This window comes from Lissotriton helveticus, chromosome 6, assembly GCF_964261635.1.
Source record: "Lissotriton helveticus chromosome 6, aLisHel1.1, whole genome shotgun sequence".
NCBI lineage: Eukaryota > Metazoa > Chordata > Amphibia > Caudata > Salamandridae > Lissotriton > Lissotriton helveticus.
In genome coordinates this window covers 48,419,497-48,446,525 of record NC_136067.1, presented here as the reverse complement: position 1 = coordinate 48,446,525, position 27,029 = coordinate 48,419,497, and the positions used below count along the sequence as shown (strand labels likewise).

General features: G+C 44.0%; 1 protein-coding gene across 7 annotated transcripts in view; it reads left to right on the top strand.

Annotated features, from left to right (window-relative positions):
• DNAH8 (dynein axonemal heavy chain 8) overlaps positions 1 to 27,029 on the top strand; it is a 10,041,960-nt gene that overhangs the window by 5,665,695 nt on the left and 4,349,236 nt on the right. For all 7 annotated transcript variants that reach the window (XM_078647354.1, XM_078647353.1, XM_078647356.1 and 4 more), the window contains one exon: positions 13,676 to 13,783. In XM_078647354.1, coding sequence (XP_078503480.1) covers positions 13,676 to 13,783 — 108 coding nt within the window. The remainder of the gene's footprint in view (positions 1 to 13,675; positions 13,784 to 27,029) is intronic.

Below are 27,029 nucleotides of genomic sequence, written 5' to 3'. Positions count from 1 at the left end.
TGATGTTTTACAAAGTTAAAGACTAGACCTAAGCGAAGAAGACCATTGCAATGAACCTTGTTGAAAAGCGAAAATGTTTAGTTGAAAGGCAGGATGCATTGATAAGACGAAAGATGTTTAGCCTATGTTCGTCCCTCAGCGAGATACCTATTAGTACCATGTTGATAGCTCGCAACACCCTTTGTAAATATAAACCCCTAGAGAATGGTATAGCTTTGTCAGGCTTGTATTACGAAGGTGGGTCTCCATCAGATGAACTGTTGTGACTGTAATAAATAGTTGTGAAGGAAAGTCGTAGTAAATCCAGCAGGCCCACCATCGATCATTTATACGTCAGTTGTGAACCCTAATATAACGGACGTTTCTATTCTCATTTACCTGGAGCTGGGAGAGAAATAGACTTATGTGATTACCTTCCTCTGCCAATTCTCTAAAGACTGTCTTTTCGAACTCATTTAAGGGTACGACTGTCGGAGGAAAGAAGGACCGGATGTGGGAGCACGTGGCCTGACTACAGATCTTGGAACACCTGCGACGTTGGCCGAGGCGAGACCGCGACAGAAAGGAGCTGCAGGACGAGGCACTATTTCCGACAAAGTGAGAGGAAAGGGCTAACCTGATGCCCCTGCCTAATGTTCAAATGTGTGCCGAAAGGTCCCCGCTCCCTAAACTCGGTCATGAGCCCGCCAACCTGAAATTTTCCGTTCCCCTAGTCTGTTCTCGGTCTGGCCTTTGCTCCATCCCCCTTTTTCTCCGACCTACCCTATGGACTATTTTTACACTCTTCTTCCATCTGAACTTTTTGACTATCGACTCCAAAGGACACAGGGCGAAAAGGACCTTTTTGACCAGAAACGCGAGGAAAAGGTCGTGCCCTGCAACACGGGACCTAGAATAGAGCTGGACCTTTAGCTCCACCGCCGGTGCTCCACAGCGCCAACAAAGGACGACAAACAGTACTGAGAACTCATTAACTGCGAACATTGACACCCTCAATCATCGTTTTTGCTACGTCTCGTTTCTCTCCCAGCCACCATTGTATTGATTATGCTCCAACCAAAGATATATAGAGCCCGTATATAATAACCTGTATGCAATGTACTCACTGCCCGCTACAGAATCATTTTTGTATTACATTACTATGACTTTCCTGCTAACAAGTTTATCAAAGTTTTTCAATAGACCCGCCTCCTGAAACTAGAGATCTTAAATGTAATGTTTACGACTCCTTCACCTGGGTTCCTACTGCTTTTTCTTATGCCCACCATAATAGACTTGAATAGGAAATAGATCAGCAAGATGTCTTGAATATGTTAAAGGGAGGACTGTGGAAAATTAGTACGGTTTGGTGAACATTATCTGCGCCATCTTGCCTTTTCCCCTGATGCCACACTTTTGTCGTGCGCGCCCGCCATTTTGGGTGCCTCGATCAGGACCATCCCTTTTGCATGCCACTGGCCCCCGACATAGCCCTTCGCCCTCACCAAGCCTGCACGCTGACCAACCCCCCCCCCTCGCTCGCACATGCTTTTGAGTCATAAACCCCTCTTCAGCGCAGCTCTGCCTCAAAGCCCCATCCTGTTCCCAGCGCGACCCCTCCCTTCATTCTTTTTATAGTCCCCGGCCCTTTGATACAAAAAACCCCCCTTTTCCTGTGCCCGTTTGTCTTCCTTGCTCCCAGGCCAACACCTAGCTCTGCCGACACTATTCCTCGCCCCTCTCCGTACAGTAGGAAGCTTCCCTCATCAAAGGACCCCCGAGTTGATCAAAGCCCCCACCCCTCGAGATCCAATCGAACCTCCCACATTCCATGAATCGGCGGAATATCCAGCTGCGCGATAACCATCACCTGTTGTGACCGGGGTGGGGACTTCTACTGTAAAATGTGTGTGGGAACGGGCCCGAAGGGGAGATCCCGGGAATGTCTTTCCGTACATCAAAGCATTGCCATGAATATGTAAACTGTCATAAAAGCCATGAAACCTGTATATAAGGGGCCAGGCCTCAGAGGGGAAGTTAGAGCACCTCATGACAATACCTGCTGTCTGTTTTGTTGTGTTCTCCTCCGGAGAGAATAAAACCTTGTTTCCTGCTTTCCAGTCTCCAGCGCCTGCCTCTTCATTGATTAATAATTCGTGGGTTACAGAGGCAATACCGCCGGGCAAATATCGATTGTCCCCGACCCTAGGTTTTACAGGTGTTGAAGGTGGGCTCACCCCATGATGTCGTCTCCCACCTCCAGACTATGGCGGATCTCCTGCATTCGCTGGAGTTCACAGTCAACATGATTTGATTTTAATTTGATTTGATTTGTCAACTTGTAAAGCGCGCGAATGCCCAAAGGCGTCTTAGCGCTATGACAGACCCTCGACTCTCGAGAATGGTGTCTAGAGCTGTGCCATGCCATGCAATGCCAAAGTCGCACCTGATTCCCTCCCATAAGCTCCTTTTCATCGGAGCGGTTCTGGACACAACACAGATTCGAGCCTATCCTACCGAGCACGGAGTCCGGGATATTCAGGCTATGATACCGATGTTTCAGCCTCTATCCTGGATTTCAGTGAGAATGACCCTGAGGTTTCTGGACCTCCTGGCCTCCTGCATCCTGCCCCTGGGTCATGCCAGGTGGCATTTGCAGGCTCCGCAGTGGGACCTGAAGTTCCAGTGGGCACAGCATCAGTTGAATCTTTCCAGTTGCATCCAGATCTCGGAGGGCACTGCACACCAATTGCAGTGGTGGCTAACATACCAGGATTGAGTCAACGGCAGATCACTCTACCTTCCCCAACCAGAATTCACAGTGCTGACAGATGTCACTCCTGGGATGGGGTGACCAGATGGGAGAGGTGGAGATCAGAGGCTTCTGGTCTCCAGCGAGTCCAGGCTCCACATCAATCTTCTGGAGCTCCGGACAATTTGTCTTGCACTGAAGGCATTTCTTCCTTCTGTCAGAGGAAGAGTAGTGGAGGTGTTCACGGACAACAACAACTCCTTGTGGTACTGCAAAAAACAGGGTGGGTGGGGTTGTGGACTCTGTCAAGAGGCTCTTGGTCTTTGGACGTGGCTGGCACATCAGGACAGGTCCCTGGTGGTTCAATACCTGGCAGGTTCCCTGAAAGCCAGGGCGGACATACTCAGCCGCCGGTGCATGATGGATCCCGAATGGCGTCTTCACACAGAGGTTGTGCAAGGTCTATTTTAGCAGTGGGGAGAGCCTTGGTTAGATCTGTTCGCCACCGAAGAGAATGCGCAATGTCAGCAGTTCTGCGGGTTGAATTTCTAAGGCGGTACTTTCTCGGCGATGCTTTTCATCGTAAGTGGAATTGCGTTCTTCTATATGCTTTTCTGTCTATACCACTTCTGCCCAGAGTGCTGAACAAGATCAAGCATGACCGGGCCCAAGTCATACTTGTGGCTCTAGACTGGACATGGAGTGTCTGGTATCCTGAACTCTTGAACATGGCCATCGATCCTCCGATCAGGCTGCCTCTTTGGGAGGATCTTTTGTCGTAGGAGCAGGAGACGATCCTCCACTCAAAACTGTCCAGCCTCCATCTCCTTACGTGGAGATTCAGCGGAAACAGTTGACAGCTGTCGACCTCCCTCCCGAAGTCTGTGATTTCATCTTGGCAGCCAGGCATCCGTCTACTAAAACAGTATATGCCTGTAGATTTATTTATTTATTTATTTATTTTTAACATTTATTAAGCGCGAACAATTGCCCGCAGGCGTCTCGGCGCTGTACTTTTATTACTTTCCTGAATGATCTTATGGAATTTTCAGAGGTCATATAGCCATGTCTTTCAGAGGTCAAATAGCCATGTCTTCAGTTTCTTCCTAAAGGACATGAGATTTGGGCTGGATCTTATGGTTTGCGGGAGTGTGTTCCATAGTTTTGGGGCAACAACTAGGAAACGTCTGTCTCCCCAGTTGACCAGCCTAGCCCGTGGCACTACCAAGTCATTCTGTCTTGCTGATCGTAGTGTCCGAGTGGGAATATATGGGACAAGATGGTCGCTCAAAAATTGAGGCGCTTGATGATGTAATGACTTGTAGACGATGCACAGTGTTTTAAATTTAATTCTATTCTTAACAGGAAGCCAATGGAGACTCCTTAAGGTCTCAGCTATAGGCTTGAATTTAGGGATGTTAAGGAGAAGTCTGGCTGCTGCATTTTGGATTGTCTGCATTTTCTTGATAATCCTGACTTGAGCATTAGCAAACAAGCCATTGCAGTAATCCAATGCTGATAGGACCAGAGCGCTGACCAATGTCTTGCCCACATTTTTGGGAAGAAAAGGAAGGATCTTCCTGACCAGTCGTAACTTATAGAAAGCAGTGGAGGCCGTCTGATTGGCATGAGCCATGAAATTCAGATTGTCATCAAAGATGACGCCCAGATTTCTCACTTTCGTGACCGGTTTGGGTACAGTTCCAAAGGAAGATGGCCACCAAGTTGGGGACCAGCTAGGGCTGAGATGGCCAAAAGTGACCACCTCGGTTTTATCGGAATTTAATTTCAGACAGTTTGCTGACATCCATTTTCCAATGGCCAGCATACCTGTTTTGAAACTTTCCGCCACTGTGTCCCCATCATTTCTGACCGCCAGTATCAGCTGTGTATCATCTGCATATGAGGTAAGGTTCATCCCATGCGCTTTGATGGTTTTTGCGAGGTCCGACACGTATATATTAAATAGTGTCGGACTAAGGGATGAACCTTGAGGTACCCCACATGGCAGTGATAACTCAGCAGATTCAAACTGGCCCAGTATAACTGCCTGGGATCTCTCTGCCAGAAAAGACGCTAATAGATCTTTTGCTAGGCCTTGCACGCCCATCTTTTCGACACGGTTGACTAAGATCTTATGGTCAACCGTGTCGAAAGCAGCCGATAAATCTAGAAGCACCAATAGTGCTGTGCCACCTTGGTCTCTGATTAATCGGATATCGTCCGCCGCTTTAATGAGCGCTGTTTCCGTTCCATGAAACTTGCGGAATCCAAATTGTGTTTCGTCGAGCAGATGATATTGCTCGATGAATTCCGCAAGTTGGGTGTTCATGGCTTTCTCGACTATCTTGGCAAGAAAGGGTAAGTTCGCTATGGGCCTGTAATTTTTCAGTTCAGCTTTATCTAAGCCGGGTTTTTTCAGGAGGGGTTTAAGTAAGGTCTTTTTTAAATGGTTAGGGAAGATACCTGTGCGAAACATTAGATTACTTATTTGGGTGATAACTGGAATAACGGTGTCCATTAGTGAACGAAGGGTATTCAGAGGACAAGGATCCAGAGCTGATCCAGATTTAATAGTTTTAATAATATCCTGGATTTGATCTTCAGTAACCTCGGCAAAGCAAGAGAAATTATTGCTTGAAGATGGTATATTTGTTTTTTCAATGTATTGGTTATCACCGAGGTTGAATGCTGAAAAAATGTCATTCACCTTGGTGAAAAAGAAGGATGCCAATGAATCACAGAAATTTTGTGAGCAAGGGGGGTTAAGGTCTGGGACACTTCCCGCGAGCTGTTTGGTTATTTCAAAAAGCTTTTTGTTCGAGTTTTTAGCGCTTTCGATTTGCTCAGTGTAGTACTTTTTTTTTGTCTCTGTGATCAACAGTTTATATTGAGTTAGCAATTCCTTATACGGTGGAACACATTTTTGGCATGGTGCACAGCAAAGGCTGTGGATCTCCTTTCTGCCCCTCTTTCTGAGTTTCTCTTCTTCATACTTTCTTTGGCCCAACAGGGCTCTGGCCTGGGCACCTTTAAAAGCTATCTTTTGGCCATTACAGCCTTTCTTCACCTTCCTGATCAGCCTCCTCTTTTCAAGTCCCCTATTGTAAATAGGTTTCTTAAGGGCATTACTCACCTTTTTCCTCCTATTCCTTTCGTAAAATTCCCAGTGGCATTTGAATCTTGTCTTAACTTACCTAAACTGCTTTTCTGGTTGCCATCACCTCTGCTCGCAGGGTGAGTGAGCTTCAGGCTCTATCTTCTAAACCTCCTTTCCTTGAAGTCCATACAGACAAGGTTGTCCTTTCAACTAGGCCTTCTTTTCTACCCAAAGTGGTAACCTCTTTCCACATAGGAAAGACCATGGCGTTGTACACCTTCTTTCCGCGTCCTTCCAAGGAGGAGGAAAGACTCCATCATCTGGATCCAAAACGTGCATTATCATTTTGTCTGGATCGCACAAAACAATTCCGGCTGGATGATCAACTCTTTGTTGGCTATGTGGGTGCCAAGAAAAGTCGGGCCGTTCAAAAATGGACCATCTCTCAACGGGTCGTCCTTTGCATCAAGGTCTGTTATTCCTTGGCGAAAAAGGAGCCTCCAGTAGAACTGCGTGCCCATTCTACCAGGGCGACTACTGCTTTGGGACATGGAGTCCCTCTCAGTGACATCTGCCAGGCAGCCATGTGGGCATCACTGCACACGTTTACTAAACATCATTGCCTGGATAGTCATGTTCAGAGAGACAGCTTCTTTGGCTGTTAAGTTCTCCAGGACTTTCTGCTTTGAACTTAGTTTGCAGACTCACCTTCAGGGTTGGTATTGCTGGGGTATCTATTCTAAGGTAAGGAATCTATAACTAATAGTCTCTTTCAGATGAACAAGTTACTTACCTTCGGTAATGATATATCTGTAAGAGACATATATTATTTATAGATTCCTCACTGCCCCACTCATCCTCTCCGTTCTGTGAATTGACTTCTCAAATAAGGGAGTCCCTTTCAGGGCCTTAGTTTTGTGCACCAGTGGTCAGTGTCTTGCATGGCTCTGCACTTTTGGTGTGAAATGTCATGTGAAAGGACTGATGTCAGCGCGCATGGTCAGCGTCTAAGCAGCTACCACAACGTCATCCCGGCGATCATGACGCTGATGACGAACGCAGATTTGACTGACGAATCCTACCGACGTACAGGGGACTGCTGAGAAAAAATTATTTGCATCCAGTGGGTAATTCTAAGGTAAGGAATGTATAACTAATATATTTCTCTTACTGACATAATGACATATCGTTACCCAAGGTAAGTAACTTGTTCGTCCATGCCACTCAGGAGTGACCAAGAGGCACGAAAGACAAATGCACACTGATGTCAAGTGCTGCAGGAGAGATGATAGTGACCTTGGAGCTGCAGCTGTGAGGACCAGGAACTTTTCTTGAGCTGTCCCAAGTCGGATGTTGAAAGTTGAGGGGTTGTTGTCCGTCGGGAGCCCCAACAAGCCTTGGCAACTGCAAACATCAAGGAAAGCAAAGAAGGTGCAGTGCCGGGACCAGCAAGGTCCAGGTGACTCACCAAAAGTAGGGGAGTCAGGGCAGGCCCAGAGCAATCAGGGGAGCTCACAGAATTCAAAGATAACCTGCAAGAGGACCCACAGTCTGGAGGCACAGGAGTTGTATGAGGACTTAAAGCAGTTCACCAAAGATATAGGCCCACGGTGAAAGTGATGTGGTGAGGACGAAGATCTTGGTCACTGGAGATGCTTGAGGTTGGGGCTACTTAGAGCCCGAAGATCTTGTTTGAAGGATGCCAACAAGCCTTTGTAACTGCAAGTCAACATGCACAGCGGTTCAGTTCTTGCAGGTCAGATGAGGGATACTGGCCTCAAACTTGGTGAGAGGACAGGGCAAGCCTGGAGGGATGTGAAGACCCACCACTTGTGTTGCTGAGCCTTTCAGAGTCTGTGGGAGCCCATGATCAGCAGACCGGTTAGCTTAGTTGCGGTGCCTGCAGATGCAGGGAAGTGACTTCTTCACTTCTAGGGAGATTCCTTCAGGTGTCTTGGATGCCCACATGCCTTGGAAGGTTCCTGTATGCATGGACGTTGCAGGAAAGAAGAGCAGGGCGATGAGATCAAGAGCAGCAAGAGTCTTCCCAGTTGCAGCCTTGATATCCAGAGTGAAGTCCAGCTAAGTCCAGAGTGCCCAGATGGTTGAAGAATAAGTAGTGTCTGAAATTAACCTTGTCCCATGATGAATCTAGGGACCCAATCTCAGGTTAGTCCTTCAGTGCCCTAAGGAAAGGGTTGGGACGATTCAGGGTTCTCTCCCAGGGGAGGGGTCGGACAGTGGGGAGGATACTCACATGCCTTTTGTCCAGTTTCGCACCACAGCCGGTCTCACCCTGCCCCAATATTCTTAACCCTGTCTGGAAAGTGGTCACGCCTCCATGTGACAGGATACCTATTGTTCTGCGTTCCCTTGCTCGAGCTTGGCAGAGCAACAGGAGGACAGAATCGTGTCTGGTCGGCAGCATCCATGTTGTGCTGTCTGGGTCTAGAAGACTGGTACCGGGTGCACTGAGGGCCGCCCAGAGGAGATTTACAGTGCATGGAATCATACCCCCAGACTGTTTACGGTGTGGGGTTATGATTCAAACATGTTTGATACAAAACATGATGGGGTTTGTTACAGCCAGTTTCGAGATGGTCATCGGTAATGACTCGGTGCACCTCTATATGTTATATGGCTGTCTCACTTACAACCCGGGAGAATGGACTCCGTAGGCTGTAGGATTGACCTGCTCATGCAGGGACACCCTCACAACTGCAACCGAGCACCCTGCCTTCAGGATTGAAATCCCTGCTTTAGGTGTGACTTATAGGTTTTAAGTGCAGTGACCTTAGATATAGGGAAACCTATATCTTTTGTGAGTGTTGCTAGCACCAGCTTACACAGGTTGCAAGGGCTGGCCTGGAGTTACAAAATGAGTGGTCTCCCATGGGTGGCATAATGCATGCTTCAGCCCAATGGGGGACCCCTGGTGGACCTATGCCCTGGGTACCATTCTACCATATACTAGGGACTGATAAGTGTACACCAGTGTCCAATCTGGGATGTACCTAAGTACTTACCATACCAATTTAGGGGGGAAAGCACAGCACAGAGACTGGGATCCTGATTAGCAAGATCCCAGTCAGACTAGTCAGAACCAGTATTACATCAAGATAAAAGTGGGGGTAACCATAAAAGCAGATCCTACTTTCCTACACAGTCCCCCAACATAAGGAGATGAGACTAACCTTGCCAGTGAGTTTCATTTTCTTAGTGGAAATATCTGGAGAGTCCATATGCATTGGCATGGTTACTCCAAGGTCTATGTTCCACTGTATAGACCATCCCCAGTAAAGAAACTGCAACACGAGCGATAGTCCGGACACCTATTTCATTTTTCAAGTCAAAAACTTCAGAACACCTTTTGAGCGATAACGGTTACTATGTAGATGACGCGTCTAAAGTAGTGTTAGGGTGCAATGTACCCAATTTTCAAAAACAAATAGTCTATTGAATAGTAGAATGTCAAAAATGCTCGTATATGATAACTTGAGCCTCGAAGTAGCATATGTACAAATACTGGTACAGCATCCCTGGTTGCCGCTGTGCAGGACCGAATGTGGAAAAACGCATCCCGCTACAACCGGAGAACTTGTAAAATGTAATAGGAGTCCGAACTATCACTCGTGTTACCGTTTATCCTGAATAACCAAAGGGATAAAAGAAGTATAACTACCATCACTACTAATTTATTATCAAGCCTTGAAGAAATCGTCTACACGATGAAACACGTGTCGGCTGTCTGCATCTATGCCTTACATTCTGCGTCAACATAATCAAGATGACTAATTGTGTGCATCTTTGTACTTTGGATTGTTGATTTTCCTTTTGTATATACCACACGGTGCTGTGCTTATTAAAACTAGCTGACAACAAGGTCTGTGGGTTTACCAAATAGTGGTTGTGCTCTGTAATCAATGTTTTGTGGTTAGCTGTATGGAAATTATTTTTCCAAACAATTTAACACTGGATGAGTGGCACAGTGTTTTGCATTGAACACACCTATATACCTATATTTATATTACTTTCTGGAAGACAGTGTGGAGATGCTGACCGATGTTTCGTTGCCACTGCCTTTTGCTCTTTAATTGTTATAATCTTATAGGTATAGAATAAGTGAAAAAGAACCACACATTGTATTTATGAAAAAATGTATTTATTTCAAGACACTCACTAACACGTACAGATATCTCCTCGACGGAGATATACACAATGCACACAATACTTTGCATCAGAAACAGGTAAGTAGCACGTAATAATAGTGGTCACCAGGGGGAGACCAAACTATATGCTAAAATAGTGGTAAACGAATCACGACTCGAGTAAAGACTATACCCAGAAGACGTAGAAGTGCCGGGGACCCATGGAACCAGCCAAGGTATGTAACCAGGAGCCCCACAGAGGCGTGTGCAGAGTGGGAACACGACAACGGGATCAATGCAAGTCAAAGGGTAAGTCGTGGATACAATTTGAAAACATAAGGACCCTTCCCAGTGGACCCTGAAGAAACCCTGTGGAAGACAGAAGGTCAGAGAGCAACCCCTCCCGTGGATAACGTAGGAACCAGGATAACTACACCGGGGAAGCTGAGTGCATAGGTCTGAAGTGGCGTCGGAATCCGCAATGAAACTCAATGGAGAAACTCTGGAAGATACCACTGCTGGGGGAGGTGAAAGTGTCTGGTGGAACCAAAAGATGGATTCAAGTTGAGAAGAACCTGCAAGCAGAGGGGACAGAGTCTATGCCTCTCAGGAGTGACCAGGAGGCACAGGTGACGAATACTCACCAATCTTGAGTGCTGCAGGAGAGATGACGTGACCTTGGAGCGAGCAGTAGCGGCACCCCCCCCCCCCCCAGCGCCTTGAGACCCTACGGGTATGTAGCGCGCTTTATAAGTGTCACTGATTGATTGATTGATTGATCTGTGAGGACCAGGCAATGCTGTGGAAGACCAGCCGTTAATGAGCTGTCCACGACCTATGTCCAGATTTGTGGGGTAGGTGTTTTGGACGGGAGCACCAACAAGCCTTGGCAACTGCAAACTAACATGGAAAGCAAAAAAAGTACAGTGTCATGACAAGCAAGGTCCAGGTGACTCACCACAAGCAGGGAAGTCAGGACAGGCTCCTAGCAATCCAGGGAGCCCAAAGAATTGAAAGATGACAGTCGAGAGGACCCACAGGCCAAAAGCACTGGAGTTGCAAGAGGACCTTGAGCAGCTCACCAAAGATGCATGCCCACCGTGCAAGTGATGTGGTGAGGATGAAGATCTTGGTCACTGGAGATGCTTGAGGTTGGGGCTACTCGTAGCCCAAAGATCTTGGTGGAAGGAAGTCAACAAGCCTTTGCAACTGCAAGTTGACGAGTTGCACAGTCGTTCCCTTCCTGCGGCTCCGACAAGGGATACTTGCCTCAAACTTGGTGAGAGGACAGGGCAGGCCTGGAGGGACGTGAAGAACTATGACCTGTTTTGCTGAGCCTTTTGGAGTCTGTGGGAGCCCAGGATCAGCAGACCAGCCAGCTTAGTTGCGGTGCCTGCAGATGCAGGGAAGTGACTCCTTCACTCTAAGGGAGAATCCTCCAGGTGTCTTGGATGTCCACAGGCTTTGGAAGGTTCCTGTATGGTGCACAGGCATGTATGTTGCAGCAAACGAGCAGGGCGACAACATCAGGAGCAGCAAGAGTCTTCCCAGTTTCAGCATTGATGCCCAGAGTGAAGTCCAGCGAAGTCCAGAGTGCCCAGAAGGTTGAAGAAGAAGTGATGTCTGAAATGTTGTGCTGTTTGGGTCTAGATGACTGGTACCGGGAGCACTGAAGGCCTTCTGGAAGAGCTTTACAGTGCATGGAATCATACCCCCACACAGTTTACGGTGTGGGGAATGATTCCAACATGTTTGCATGGAATCATACCCCCGATGCCGTTTCTGGTGCGGGGGTATGATTCCAACATGTTTGATTCCTAACATGATAGGGTTGGTTACAGCCAGTTGGCACTTGCACCAGCCAAGGCTTGTTCTTAATCCAGCCCGGACACTACTGCCTTTGAAGCCTTATTGCATGTCGAGGGACTTCAGGACAGATGAGATCCATGACTGGCATGGCGTTGCTGTTTTATTTGTTTGCCCTCTGCGGAACCTATTGACAAACCTTGAAAGCCTCGAACTTCAGTGGCAAGCCAGGCAAGACCCACTGCACACAAACTCCACAGCCCAGGGAGTTGACTCCTGCCTGCATCATCTTGGCCTAGGGGTCCTCACTCCCGGAGCCCCCCTTTAAGTTCACCCAGACTTCTCCCAAGTCCCTCCTTGTAGCCTTTGTTTCAGGTTCCCATTGACTTCTATGGTATAGCACTCGAGGCTACCAACCCGACAGGCACCTCTGCACCTAGACACCCCAGGAAAGGGGAACCAAAACTGCTGGTAGTTCTCTGGACCTTGGCCCCTTAGCACCATATGTACAAAAGTGCACCACGAACTCCGACGGCAAGTATCTGCTTGCTGTGCATGTTTTTCTTCCAATATGACTGTGTTCGAGGCTCCTACCTCAAAAACTGTTTTATTAGCAATATACTGTTTTCTTTTTAAAATTGATAACTCGGAAAATACGTTATTCTAAAGAACGGGGGCATATTTACAAGCCTCTTTTGCCACCACAACGTCACTTTTCAGGATGTTGTAGTGGCGATAGGGGCTTCGCCTTATTTACAAGGCAGCTTACAACTGCCTTGAAAATAAGGCACCCTTTCACGCTACACTTAGCATGAAAGGGGTGGGCAATGGGTGTTGCGGTGTACGTTCCACCGCAAAACCCATTGATTTTGACGCTGCCCCCTATTTACAACGGATTTATAAATATAGGCAGTGCCAAAATTAAGACCAGGAAAAACCTGGTCTTAACCTGGCGAAATGAGGATAAATGTTTATTTCTATCTCGTTTTGGTTGTTTCCATGGTGCTGTGCAGCACACATGGAAACAGCAACATGCCATTGATTGTTTATGTGCAGAAAGGTATCCCTTCCTACACATAAACAATCATTTAAAAAAAATGATGTTTTGTAATTTCTTTGTGTGCTGCATTAAGCAAGACACATAGAAGTTACAAAACGCAATGTAGAGATTGCTGTTGTGCAGGAAGGGAGACCTTCCTGCACATGAACAATGTTCCCTCAACGCAGACACTCTTGCACCATGGTGCAAAGGTCTCTGCACTGGCGCTAGGCTGCTAAATTTAGCGACAGCGCAGGGGGAAACGCAGGTCTGCACCAAAATGTAAATATAGTGCAGCCCTTCGTTTCAGAAGTGGTGGAGTGCGGCGTTAAGCCGTTGATTCTTAGTAAATATGATCCAAGGTGTCTAAATTCATGAATCTAGTTTATCTTTATAAATCGGTCTAGAATTTCTTCTTGAGCGTGTGAATCATTTATTGACTGTGTGTTTACAACAAATGTTTAACACTTCTCCATTTTAAGCCTAAGCTGCTTGACCACACTACCACAAATAGAGCACTTGCGATTATTAAAGTAAGCCCTGTAAACCAATAAGGGTTTGCTGGACTTTTTGCATGGTATGTCCTTACATTGGCACTACTACATAAAAAGCCAGTTCCCTGGGTTGTGCGCTTTTCAAATACAAATACTATTTTGAAAAGTTGGTGCCATATGCTGTTGTTCCCTTCTTATTTAATTTCTCAGTTATCCTTGAAACTTTTTTCGGTTTACAAATTAAAATTCTCCTTTCTTATTCTCTTATTTTTCATGTTTGTAACCTGAATGGATGATTTGTGCAATAGTAAAATGATCTCAACTTACTGTACTGAAATGCGTTTTCTTCTTTTTCAGATAATAATGAGGGTTAAGCTGGCAAGCTGTGGCTTTATTGATAATGTGATGCTGGCACAAAAGTTTTATGTTCTTTACAAACTTTGTGAGGAGCAGCTCACCAAGCAGGTATTGATGGTGTTATGTATTCACAAATAACTTCATGTATCAGTATTCTTAAGCTATGGTGACGCATTCAAAAACGGAAAAGCAGACAAAATAATAATGATAGAATGAGTGTGAGTTAGTCAAGGAAAGCTCAGGGTGAAGTGAGTTTCAGATTGATTTTTGGTACAAAATGAGAGATAGCTCGATAGCGCGTGTGTTACTTTTTGAAACCCGGGAGTTCTGAAGTTGGCAGTCATGGATATTTCACTCCAAGAGTCGGATAAAGGAAAGCACCTACTCCAAACATGGTCATCCCCACTTGGGGAAATACTTCCCCTTCAATCCTGAGATGTCATCAGTGATGTCATGAGTGATGTCACTGACCATGTCATGAGTGATGTAATATGTGACGTCATCAGCAGTGCATTGCGGGCGCGCGAGTTATAATTAGCTGAACTAACTATAACAGGGGAATTTCTATGGTTTTGTACGAGTGAAATGCCCAACTAACTATAACGCCCATGCCCTAAACCTAGGAAGAGAAACCTTTCCTATAAACTCTTGCAGTTAATGTTGGTGCTGGCGAGACGTAGGGTGGCGATCACCTGGATGGGGCGGAGAGCTCCTGAGTTGTCAGCGTGGCGTAAGGATGTAAGAGAGTGGTCACTGGCAGAGGAGACGCATATGCAGAGGACCCGCAGGGATGTGAAGTTGCAGGAAGATCTCCTTGCATGGCGAGTCATGTGTGCCTCGGAGTTGTCTCACAGCGATTCAGATGGCACGAGCGTTGAACTTTTTTCTTCAGGGGACTCGGGATCTGAGAGGAGGGGGGGTGGTTGGACCCGCGCTAATGTAGGTGCATTGCCTGTTCCTCAACAGGATTTCACGCCATTGATGTGGTTATTATGTCAATCATGAATGCAGCCTGAACTGTACTCACTGTACCATATAGTGCCATAATGAGGTGATCATATTGTATACACATGCTTGATGATCGATGCCAAGTTCGGGGGGGAAATGTTTTTTTCTATGTTAAAAAAAAACAATAACGCCCATGAAACCTATGGTTTCTTTCAATGAAAATATATATATATATATAGATATATGTAATGTAATGTAAGGGACATTTCTAACGCGCAACTTTCACTCCAAGGAGTATCTTGGCGCTCACACAACTCAGATGGAGGAGTTGGAAGGAAAAGGGGTGTCCTGAGTTCTACACAAACATTACACTAGGGTCCTACAAATAGCGTCAGGCAAAGAAAAAATCCACGTTTTTAAAGCCTTCCGGAAGGGGGCTTCTTGAGAAAAAGACCGCAAGAAAAGGGGAAGTTTATTCCAGGCTTTAGTTCCCAATACGAAAAGGGATTTGCCACCTTTTGTGGCCAACTTGAAGTGAGGAGGAGTAAGTAAGTTCTGGCTCGCAGATCTCAGACAGCGCGTTGGATGGTATCTTTTAAACCCGTTACATAAATAGGTTGGGCCTCGTTGGTGAAATGCCCTAAAGGTGATTAAAAGAAGTTTAAACAAGATTCTTTTACCTATTGGCAGCCAGTGAAGGGTGTTTAAAGCTGCTGAGGCTGATGACTTACGGGGCAGGCGCAATACAAGGCGGGCTGCCGCATTTTGGACCATCTGTAATTTATGGAGAACGATTTTGTTAGCTCCAACGTATAGTGCATTACAATAGTCCAGCCTAGAACTTATTAAGGCCACTGCGACTGTTTTCCTCGCCGATAGCGGGAGAAGATCAAAGAACTTCCTTAGTGCTTTTATGATCTGAAAGCACATGCCTGCTACTGCTACAGCCTGGGGTTTGAAAGATAAATGGTTGTCGAATTTAATGCCCAAATTGCGGGCGGATGCAATTGTATTGGGGGGCACTTCGGCATCCACTGGCCAACACGCTGTTGGGGAAAAAAGATTGTGGTTCCCTATGGGTAGGATTTCGGTTTTTCCGGTGTTGCACTTTAAATGGTTGTTCGTCATCCAATTAAAAGTTGCTGCAAGACAGTCCTTAAGATCTTCCTCGGCACCTGGCCGCTCCCTATCCAACACCAATATCAGTTGGGTGTCGTCAGCGTATGAAATAGAACTGATCTTGAATGACGCGATCAGTTTCATCAGTGGTACCATGTATAGGTTAAAAAGAACAGGGCTCAAGCTAGAGCCCTGAGGAACCCCTGAGCTGACGTCTTTAGCCTCAGACTGATATGGGCCAAGCACTGTTATTTGGCGTCTATTGGTAAGGAAGTTCCTACACCAGGCCAAGACCTGTCCTCCTACCCCTGCGGCAGCCAACCGGTCAACTAAGATGTTATGTGAGACCGTATCGAAGGCTGCCGACAGGTCAAGTAGGATAAGGACAGCCTTCTTTCCTTGATCCATTGCTGCCCTTAATGTTTCTGCAGTGTAGAGTAAGGCTGATTCGGTAGAATGTTCTGACCGAAATCCTGACTGATTAGGATGGAGAACGTTATTCTTCTCCAAAAAGTTAGTCAGTTGACTATTGACAAACTTTTCAGTCAGCTTGGATAGAATGGGTAACAAGGAAATCGGGCGCAGGTTGGAGAGGGTAGTAGGGTCGGCAAGGGCCTTTTTTTGGAGAGGCTTAACAGCTGCAAGTTTCCAATCGTTAGGGATACTTGCCGTGGTTAGAGAGGAATTAATGATCTTATTGATCATTGGATTAACCATCTCTATTAAAAGATGCAACACCGGGGGGGACAGGGATCGAAAGGGGATCCCGATTTGCTGGCTAAGATCGCTTTAGCAGTTTCCTCCAAGGATACTGGGGCAAAGTCCTCAAAGCAGGGGGCAGATATTGTCTCTACTATCTCTTCAACACCCATCGTTGCAGTGGCTCCTGATGGAAAAGTCTTCGTGATAGCCAGGATTTTATTGTCAAAATAATCAGATATCGCATTACAGAGATCTTGCGATGGGGGAATCTCTTGCGATAGAGCTGAAGGATTCATGAAATCCTTAACAATCTTAAAGATTGCTTTTTGTTCCTGGCCTGCCGTAGATATGGCTTGTAGATAGTATATTTTTTTTGCTGATTTTATTCCTGCATGGTACTTTCGTCTCGCTGCTATATAGATGTTACGTGTAGCGGTGTCGTAATTTCGACGCCACCTCCGTTCTAGTGTTTTAACTTCGCCTAGTTCAAGCTTTAGGGTTGATGAGAACCAAAGGGCATTCTTTTTTGTCTTCCTGGGTTTAAGGTTATCACTTCTAGATGATTTTAGCAAAGTACCCGCTCCAGCAATCCAGTCACAAAAGGTCTGAGTATCTGTCGAGGTAAGATCGACCAGGACTGGCCTACTATTATTGTGTTTCTCAATAATGTCAGGTCTGCTAGCTAGTGACTTCCAGTCCGGGGTGGTTTTAAAAAGAAGTTTATCATGACACTTTGAAGGGTTTATGGTGGGTTTCAGAATCCCGACTATATTAAAAAGGATTAAAAAATGATCTGTCCATACCTGAGGACAAGGGGATTTGGCTATCAAGCTAGGGTAATTAGAACAGATACAATCTAGTAAATGTCCTGCCTGGTGGGTGGGTTCCCGGTTCACAAGAGTAAGGCCCAGCACTTCAATTGTATCCATAAAACAGCTAACGCCAGGATCGTTTGGGGACTCAAGATGTAAGTTAAGGTCACCCAGTACAGAAAAGTTGGAAAACCTGAGTGTTAAGTCACTCAGCACGTCGCCTACAGTATCCAAAAATTTTGAAGGAGGACCCGGGGGGCGATAGATAAGGACCCCAGAAAAAACAAAAGAATCATGGATTTCCAAGGAGAATACTAGTGCTTCTGCTTCTTTTATTTCCATCAGTTCTTGGGTGGAACATTTAAAGGTATTTCGATAGATAATTGCAAGGCCTCCTCCCCGTTGTCCATGTCTATCCAAACGCTGGATAAGGAAGTTATGAGGCAGGGCTATAGCTAGGGCAGGATTAGACCACGGTTTTAGCCACGTTTCTGTGACCAAAAGCCAGTCCAGATGTGATTTGGTGATGAGGTCATAAATGTTCTGAGCATTTTTGGCTAACGACCGTGCATTAATTAAACCACCCCGCACTAAAATAGCGTCTGAAGGTGTCTCCATTAAAGGGTCAGGACTTAATGTCGTGTGACAATGGGCACAACAAACAGGGCCATGCTAACTTTGTGGAGGTATGGCACAATTACAAGGTACTTGAGGCCCTTGGAAAGATAACAGAAAGTCACGTGACATACCTGAATCTGAGAAATTGCAGGTGGACAGCATTAAATTGCTCAGAGTCTCCCGCCTCTCACGCCTCCTTAGCGCTGACGGGCGCAGACGGGCAGACTCTGGCTTGACTCAGGCGCGAGTCAGGCGCTACCGCTGCGCGTCACCGCTGCGCGGGAGGTGTGAGCATTAAGTAGAGGCTCACCTGGTCTCCTATCTGAGCACTAGAGCGCTCAGGCAAGTGGCACGCTGAAGAATCAACACCCCCAAGATGGCGGCCAAGCGCCACGAGTAGGCAGTGAAAGAAACGATTTACTCCGCTCTACACGCGGTGAGGGCACAATTATGATGCAAGTATGTGGGCGCGGCAGTATTATTTTAAAAACAGGGGCTCAGAAAAAATTAAATTTAACCAAGATAAGAAAAACTGTATTTTTAAAAAATGGTATAAGCGCTGCACGCCTAGTATCACACTAGCAATAACGCGCGTTCAAAATAAAGGTACACCTTTCCCAAGGTCAAGCTGCTCAAAGTGCTTGCCTTAAGTAGAGGCTCACCTGGTCTCCTATCTGAGCACTAGAGGGCTCAGGCAAGTGGCACGCTGAAGGATCAACACCCCCAAGATGGCGGCCAAGCGCCACGAGTAGGCAGTGAAAGAAACGATTTACTCCGCTCTACACGCGGTGAGGGCACAATTATGATGCAAGTATGTGGGCGCGGCAGTATTATTTTAAAAACAGGGGCTAAGAAAAATTAAATTTAACCAAGATAAGAAAAACTGTATTTTTTTAAAATGGTATAAGCGCTGCACGCCTAGTATCACACTAGCAATAACGCGCGTTCAAAATAAAGGTACACCTTTCCCAAGGTAGATATATATATTACCTACTGGCGGTCGCCAGTAGGTAGTTATAGTTAGGACCTAGTTTCCATAGGAAATACGCAACATTCTATTGGGAATAACTCTGGCGCCGGTTGAGGAATTTCTCTGTAATTTTCTAAAATTGTGGCCAGCTCTGCTCCGCTCCTTCCCTGAAAGTCTCGGGTAGATTCATCAAGCGGGGGCCGAGAAAAAAGGGGGGTCCCAAAACGTGTTTTCCCCATGTTAATTTCCATAGGACCTTTAGACACGGCTATAGCTTGAACCGCTGAACGGAATTACACCAAACTTGGCAAAATGGTAGAGTCTGGTACGCAGATCACACTTCTGGTTAAATAATGTAAATCCCTCCAGTAGTGCCTGAGAAAATTAATGTTGAAATCAATTATATATCTATAAGCGCGCACCGTGCGCGTACCTTGCCGTGCACGAGCTTCATGCTGATTGGCTGCCACTGTCTGTCAACACTCCAAAACAGAAATGGATGGCAGCCATCTTGTGCCTCAGTAGACTGAGGCACAAAAAAGCAGAAAAAAAAGTGTAGAACTTAAAAAGGGTGCAGGGTAGAAGCACCCTGACCCCCTAGGCCTTGGGGGTCCTTGTGGGAACCCCTGAGCAGGCCTAGGGGGTCACGGTGCTTCTACCCTGCCCCCTTTTTGAGTTCTAAAACTTCTCGAGCACAAGCTGCATGCTCATTGGCTTTCAACACTTCAAACCAGGAAGTGTTGGCAGCCATCTTGTGCTCGGTAGACCGAGGCACAAGAAAGCAGAAAAAACATGTAGAACACAAAAAGAGGGCAGGGTAGAAGCACCCTGACCCCCTAGGCGTGCTCATGGGGTCCCACAAGGACCCCCAAAGCCAAAAAGGTTTTTTAAAAAAACCCGGTATGTTTATTTAAAAATTACCCCCCAGGGGGACCAAATTGTGGGGGCATAGTGATAAAGAAGTGTGGGGTTGCCCAATCCCCCCCACACTGCCCCGGGGACCGCCACCCTCCGGGGCAAAGCAACGCAGCCCCCTGCCGCATACTGGAGGCTCCTGGTGGGCTAGTTGCCTCCCATGGACCCCCAGTATGCAAAAGGAATTAGTTCCCCCTCTGCAAACGTGCCCGTGGGCTGCACTGCAGAGAGGTGTAAAAAAGAGTGTGGACTCATTACACCTCTCTGCAATGCAGCCCCCTGGGGAATACTGGAGGTTCCTGGTGGGCTAGTTGGCCCCTAGGGACCCCCAGTATGCAAGGGGAATTAGTTCCCCCTCTGCAAATGCCTCAGGGGGCTGCATTGCAGAGAGGTGTACAAACATTTTTTATCAATTTATATTAAAAATATGTAATGTAATTTAAAAAATAATATCTCTAAAAATAAAAAATGTAAAATAATATAGTAAATCAGTATAAAAAAGATAACAATTATTACATTAAAACATTTTCATTTACAAAACCTTTGAAATTCACTGAAAAAAACATAGATTACAGCCACGTTGAAATGACTGAGGGAAGGAAGGGACTAAGGGAAAGAGTGAGAAAAGGGGAGTATGGTGAGTGACAAAAGAGGAGTTGAAGAGTAAATGAAAGAAGGGGACTAAGGGTAGGGGAGTGAGTTAAGGGGACTGAAAAGCTGAAGGAAGGGCAATAAAGAAATGAGAAAAACATTCAGTGTTTTGATGTTGTATTTAAATTCATAATAATAAAAAAAAAGAATTTTACATATATTTTATTTAGGAATTAGCATTTAAAAAACCTTGCAAATTCACTGAAAAAACCATAGGTTTTACACACGTTATAGTTAGGAATTAGCATTTAAAAAACCTAGCAAATTCATTGAAAAAACCATAGGTTTTATATCAGTTATAGTTAGCTGGACAATTTACTCATACAAAACCATTGAAATTCCCACATTATAGTTAGTTGTACTCACTATAACTGGCGCGCCCGCAAAGCACTGCTAATGACGTCACATATTACATCACTCATGACATAGTCAGTGACATCACTCATGACATCACTGATGACAACTCAAATGACATCACTGATGGCATCATCCTTGTGAAAAAATGGCAGACTCTCTCTCAGTGTAATGTAAGTTTTGATACAGACATTGAAAAATAGAATCAAATAATTACAAAACAATGGAGAAACTAATTCCACTTACAACAATCTATTCAGAAATTGCAAAATGTACATACACATTCGCACATTCACCAACATATCTATATAGTTACTCATACACATACTCAATCATCATAAATACTCATTCATCTATACATTTTGTTACAAAACGACACTCATCCTTAGAGTTACTCACACACATACTCACACAAGCGAATACATTATAAAACAACCATACACTTGCTTATACAGCTATACATACACCACTACTCTTACTTCTACAGAAACGAACACATACTTTTTTACTAAAACTATCTCTTATAGGAACAAAAAAGTATTTATACAGTAACTCTTACAATTTCTCACTCTCACACATACTTACCTATATGCATCAATTCTTACTTATAGTTACTTTAAAGCATATGTAGTTACTTATAAAGAAATGATTCTGACAGTCATTCACTCACTAACACACCTATACACACACTCATCCATCCATACAGTTGTGCACACATGCTGTCTTCAAAACATATGCAAACAATAAGGCACTCATTCAATCATATATGCACAAAGTAATACCTCCCACCAAACTTAACAGACACTCATACTAATACTCAAAAAACTAACTAATAACCGATATAGACAATCATGTAGCTACTCACCAACCTAAGCATCCGTCTATAGATAAAGGGAGACAGTGATACAGATATTTACAACTTTAAACAATAAATGGTAATACATATATTTAGTAACATACACTTAATAAATTAGTTATACAATCAATTAAAAAACCCCATCCATTTAAACTCTAATTTAATCGTTTGTTCTTCCATCGATGTTTAGGTACACATATATAAAATATTTTTTTTTTTATCAGAACCATACACATTCACTGGATGATGTCATCAGTGATGTCATTTGAGATGTCATCAGTGATGTCATGAGTGATGTCACTGACTTTGTCATGAGTGATGTAATATGTGACGTCATTAGCAGAGCTTTGCGGGCGCGCCAGTTGTAGTGAGTACAACTAACTATAACGTGGGAATTTCAATGGTTTTATATGAGTAAATTGTCCAGCTAACTATAACTGATATAAAACCTATGGTTTTTTCAATGAATATATATATCAAAGCATACAATTTAATCCATTTTGACGTCGGCGCTCTTCATGTGGCGCGGTGCAAGTCCATTCGGCGGGATTCAGCCGATTTTACATGCAAAAACCAAGTCAGTCAGTTACGAGCTGAAATAAGGATGCACTCTCTCGCAATTTGTTTTTCAAAAAAGCTTTGCAGAGGCTTTATTTTCCTTGCCAGTCCCAACGTGTTTCACCTCCTCCAACGGCTTGATCACGGGATGAGGTAACCTGACATAATACTTTCTTTTATGTTTAGCACGTGTAAACGTCCTGTCTTTTTTTGTGGTGCATTGTGGTCAGTGAAGTGTTGTTGCATAAAAGTGATATGCTATTTGAGTGCTATGTGTCAAGTGATTCTTTTAAAATGTGTCGCGACGCATGCAGAGTAGCTTTGACATTTGTGACATTACTAATCTTTACACTTTGGTGTGTGTTATTTTTTCATGTCATCTACTGTCAAATTCCAAAGTTAATTATACATATTGTTTAGAGGAATTCATATATGTGTCCATTCGTTGACAATTCATTTTTGATGCTCTCTGGTGGGCTTGAACAATTTTCCATTTCAATTTTTTCTTTTTTTCTGGTATCTGTTGGTTTTCTCGCTCTGGTGAGTGTTTATTCTTGTTTTCCAGGTTTCATTTGGTTGAAGATGAGTCATATTTACAAGTGGACATAGAGTTCCTCATTCTGATTCAATCCTCTCGGGTCCAGGGTTCTGAAGGTGAGGATGTGTTTAGACTCTTTCTGTCTGAGGATTTTCAGCCGATCTACCCCTCTTTCCGACATGGGGACTGGTTCCAAAACACAAAATCATAGGAGCTCCCAATCTCCGTTGTGAAATTTGTCCATATGTCTGGCCACTGCATTCAAGCGGTCTTTGTGAACTGTGGCTCGGACGTGTTCTAAGATACGTTTTTTTGCTTCAAATATTTTGCTCCCTATGTATCTTCTGTGGCACGGACATTCGATCATATATATTACATAGGGGCTTTTGCACGAAAGATGTTGTCGTATCTTCCAGATCATACCTTTTTTAATGGTAACTTCCTTCACCGGAGTAGCGATTTTGCAGATGTTGCATTGTTTGCATGGCCAGAAGCTTTCTCTCTGTAACCATGTCTTTTTGGTAGCTTCCTGGAAATGGCTGTGGACAATTTGGTCACCTATGTTTTTTGCTCGTTTGTATGATATGGCTGGGTGGTCTTCAATGAGATCTGTTATAGTTGTGTCCAACTTCAAGATTCCCCAGTGTTTTCTGATGATTTTGACCATTTTTTTATTTTCTGCACTATATGTTGTTATTAATCTGATTTTATTTTCCTTTTCCTTTTGTTTTTGTCTGTGCAGAATTGTTCTTCGATCTTGGTCAATGACTTTACTTAGACATTTTGAGACCACTTTCTTCGGGTATCTCCGAGCAAGGAATCTGTTACTTCCTTCATTGCTGTGTTTGAGAAATTCTTGATCAACATAGCAGTTTCTTTTGAGTCTTAAAAATAACCCATAGGGAATGTTCCACTTCAGGCTTTCATCGTGGAAACTCTCCCCGTGCCGTATGGCATTGGTGGCCGTGCTTTTCCTGTGCAGTGTGGTTTGCAGGGAGTTGTTCTCAATGTATATTTCCGTGTCCAAGAATACCACTCTCTCTGAGCTTATATCATACGTGAATTTCAATTTTGCTGGAGAGTCATTCAATATCTTAAAATACCTTTCAAATTCTTTATCAGAGCCATTCCAGATGATCAGCAGATCATCTATAAATCTGAGCCATAAGATCGTTTTTTCTCTCCATTCATAGTTTGTGGTGTGCCAAGCTATGTGTTGCTCGAACCATCCCATGGTGAGGTTTGCGTACTTTGGTGAAAACTAGAACCCCATTGCACAACCTCTTAGTTGACTGTAGATCTGCTTGTTAAATAGGAAAATGTTGTTGTTTAAACATAGTGAGATCATCTCATTCAACATTACATTGTGTTCTTTATATTCTATGTTTCGTTTTCCTAGGTAGTATTTGCAGGCATTTATTCCAATGGAGTGTTCTATGCTGGTATATAAGGATACCACGCCCATCGTTATCAATGTATAGCCTGGTGTCCATACTACATGTTCCAGTTTTTTAAGCAAATCCGTCGTGTCTTTTAAGTAAGACTGGAGTTTTTTCACTAGAGGTGATAAAAAGTGATCAATATAATTGGAAATTGGTTTCAAGAAAGAGTTATTGGCAGAGATTATCGGTCTGCCTGGCGGTTTCTCTTGATTTTTATGCACTTTCGGGAGGTAATAAAAAGTTGGTAATATCGGGTATTTTTTCTCAAGATATTTATATTCCTCCTTGTCAATCAGACCCTTCTGTTGCCATTCACAGAGATGTTTATTGATCTTATTTTGAAGATCTTTCGTTGGATCTTTATTCATGGGTGCATAGCATTCTTTGTTCGATTGATGGCGTTTTGCTTCGTCGATGTAGTCTTTTTAATCAAGAATGACTATGTTTCTGCCTTTATCGGCAAGCTTGATTTCAATCATTTGATCATCCTGTAGTTTTTTAGGGTCTCCTTTTGTTTCGCATTCAAGTTGTTTTTTTTTTTATTTCTGTTCGGTGTTATTTTATATAATTCCTCAACTACCTCCTCGTGAAATTGATCTATTTTGTTCCCGGGTGGTAGAATGGGATGAAACTTAGATTTCAATTTGAGACCACTCTCACTGGCTCCTTTGATAGGTATGATGTTTGCCATTTCAGCAATGGCTTCTTCCTCTTCAGAGTACGTTGTGGTTTTGTCCCTCTGGAATTTGACCTGTTTTCGCAGTGCTAAAAAATTGAAATAAATAAAAACCTGCCATGGAAGAAAGAGAAGCGAAACGCATAGCAGAGATGCCCAATTTATTTTCAAACATAATCAAACCTCGGGTGGAAAGGGGTGAAATAACAACATCTAACAGCAACAAAGACAAACTAAGATATTGGGAACGGTTGTCTAAAAAAGAAATCAACAAATGGTGGGAGCTGCTAACTTTACAAAAATATGTGGAAGCAAAAAGAATCCCAAGAGGGCTCTGCCTTACATTAATGCCCAGTCATCAAGAAACGAGCGGCGAACTCCTACAGGAATGGTGGGAACATTTATTAAACTCCTCAACAGGTCTAATAATCATTCTGATTAAACATATTTACAAAACATTAAAAGAAATAAGAAATGAATTACGCAACGTGGAAGTAGAGATAGGAAAACTCACGTTAACAGAAGAACAACAAAAATTGAAATCAGATATCATGAAAAATCTAGACAAACATGAAGAGAGAGAGTAAAGCTGCGAAACACAGGTCAAATTCCAGAGGGACAAAGGGGACTTTGAAGAGGGAAAGATCTTCACATTCGGGAAACAATACGAAACAGGAAAGAAGAAACCACAACATGAAGTAATAGCACAGGACAGCTCCAGTTTTGATTCATTATCAAGTACGGATATTAGTGAGGAAGAAAACAACGCCCCTCAAACAATGGACACAAGAGAAAAGGCCAAATGTTTAACGGAAATGCGACTAGCATTAGAACATCAAAATGCAAGCAAACAACCAAAACGAGGCAGAGGAAGGGGCTGGAACAGAGGAGGAAGAGGAAAACCAGAAGAGGCCAGAGAGGAAAGGGTAGAAGCAAAGACCGATACTTGGTCGAAAGACAGACTGAGACAACCGAGGAAATAATGACATCAAACACAAATTCACAAGAATTGAACATAATCAATCTGTCATCAAAACCTCTAACCCAAATTGAAAATGAAACACTCAAAAAAGGCCTCAACTTTTGCCCCACCGCACATCTGAACATAGCAGAAACCAGAATTAACTTGTATAAATATACAAGAAAATTAAAACTAGCAAAAATATATGCTGAAAAGTCTAAAACCGGAGATCCTAAAGATATCAATGAAATGCAAGAGAACCAACTCCTTGCTGAGGATGTAGAAAGTTTAGAAACTCTAATGACAATGGGCGCCACAACGTACACTGAAGAGGAAGAAGCCATTGCTGAAATGGCAAACATCAGACCTATCAAAGGAGCCAGTGAGAGTGGTCTCAAATTGAAATCTAAGTTTCATCCCATTCTACCACCCGGGAACAAAATAGATCAATTTCCCGAGGCGCTAGTTGAGGAATTATATAAAATAATACCGAACAGAAATAAAAACAACTTGAATGCGAAACAAAAGGAGACCCTAAAAAAACTACAGGATAATCAAACAATTGAAATCAAGCCTGCCGACAAAGGCGGAAACATAGTCATTCTTGATAAAAAAAGACTACATCAACGAAGAAAAACGCCAGCTATCGAACAAAGAATGCTATGCACCCATGAATAAAGATCCAACGAAAGATCTTCAAAATAAGATCGATAAAAATCTCTGTGAATGGCAACAGACGGGTCTGATTGACAAGGAGGAATATAAATATCTTGAGAAAAAATACCCGATATTACCAACTTTTCATTACCTCCCGAAAGTGCATAAAAATCAAGAGAAACCGCCAGGCAGACCGATAATCTCTGCCAATAACTCTCTCTCCTGGAACCAATTTCCAATTATATTGATCACTTTTGATCACCTCTAGTGAAAAAACTCCCGTCTTACTTAAAAGACACGACGGATTTGCTTAAAAAACTGGAACATGTAGTATGGACACCAGGCTATAAATTGATAACGATGGGCGTGGTATCCTTATATACCAGCATCGAACACTCCATTGGAATAAATGCCTGCAAATACTACCTAGGAAAACGAAACATAGAATATAAAGAACACAATGTAATGTTGAATGAGTGGATCTCACTATGTTTAAACAACAACGTTTTCCTATTTAACAAGCATATCTACAGTCAACTAAAAGGTTGTGCAATGGGGTTCTCGTTTTCACCAAACT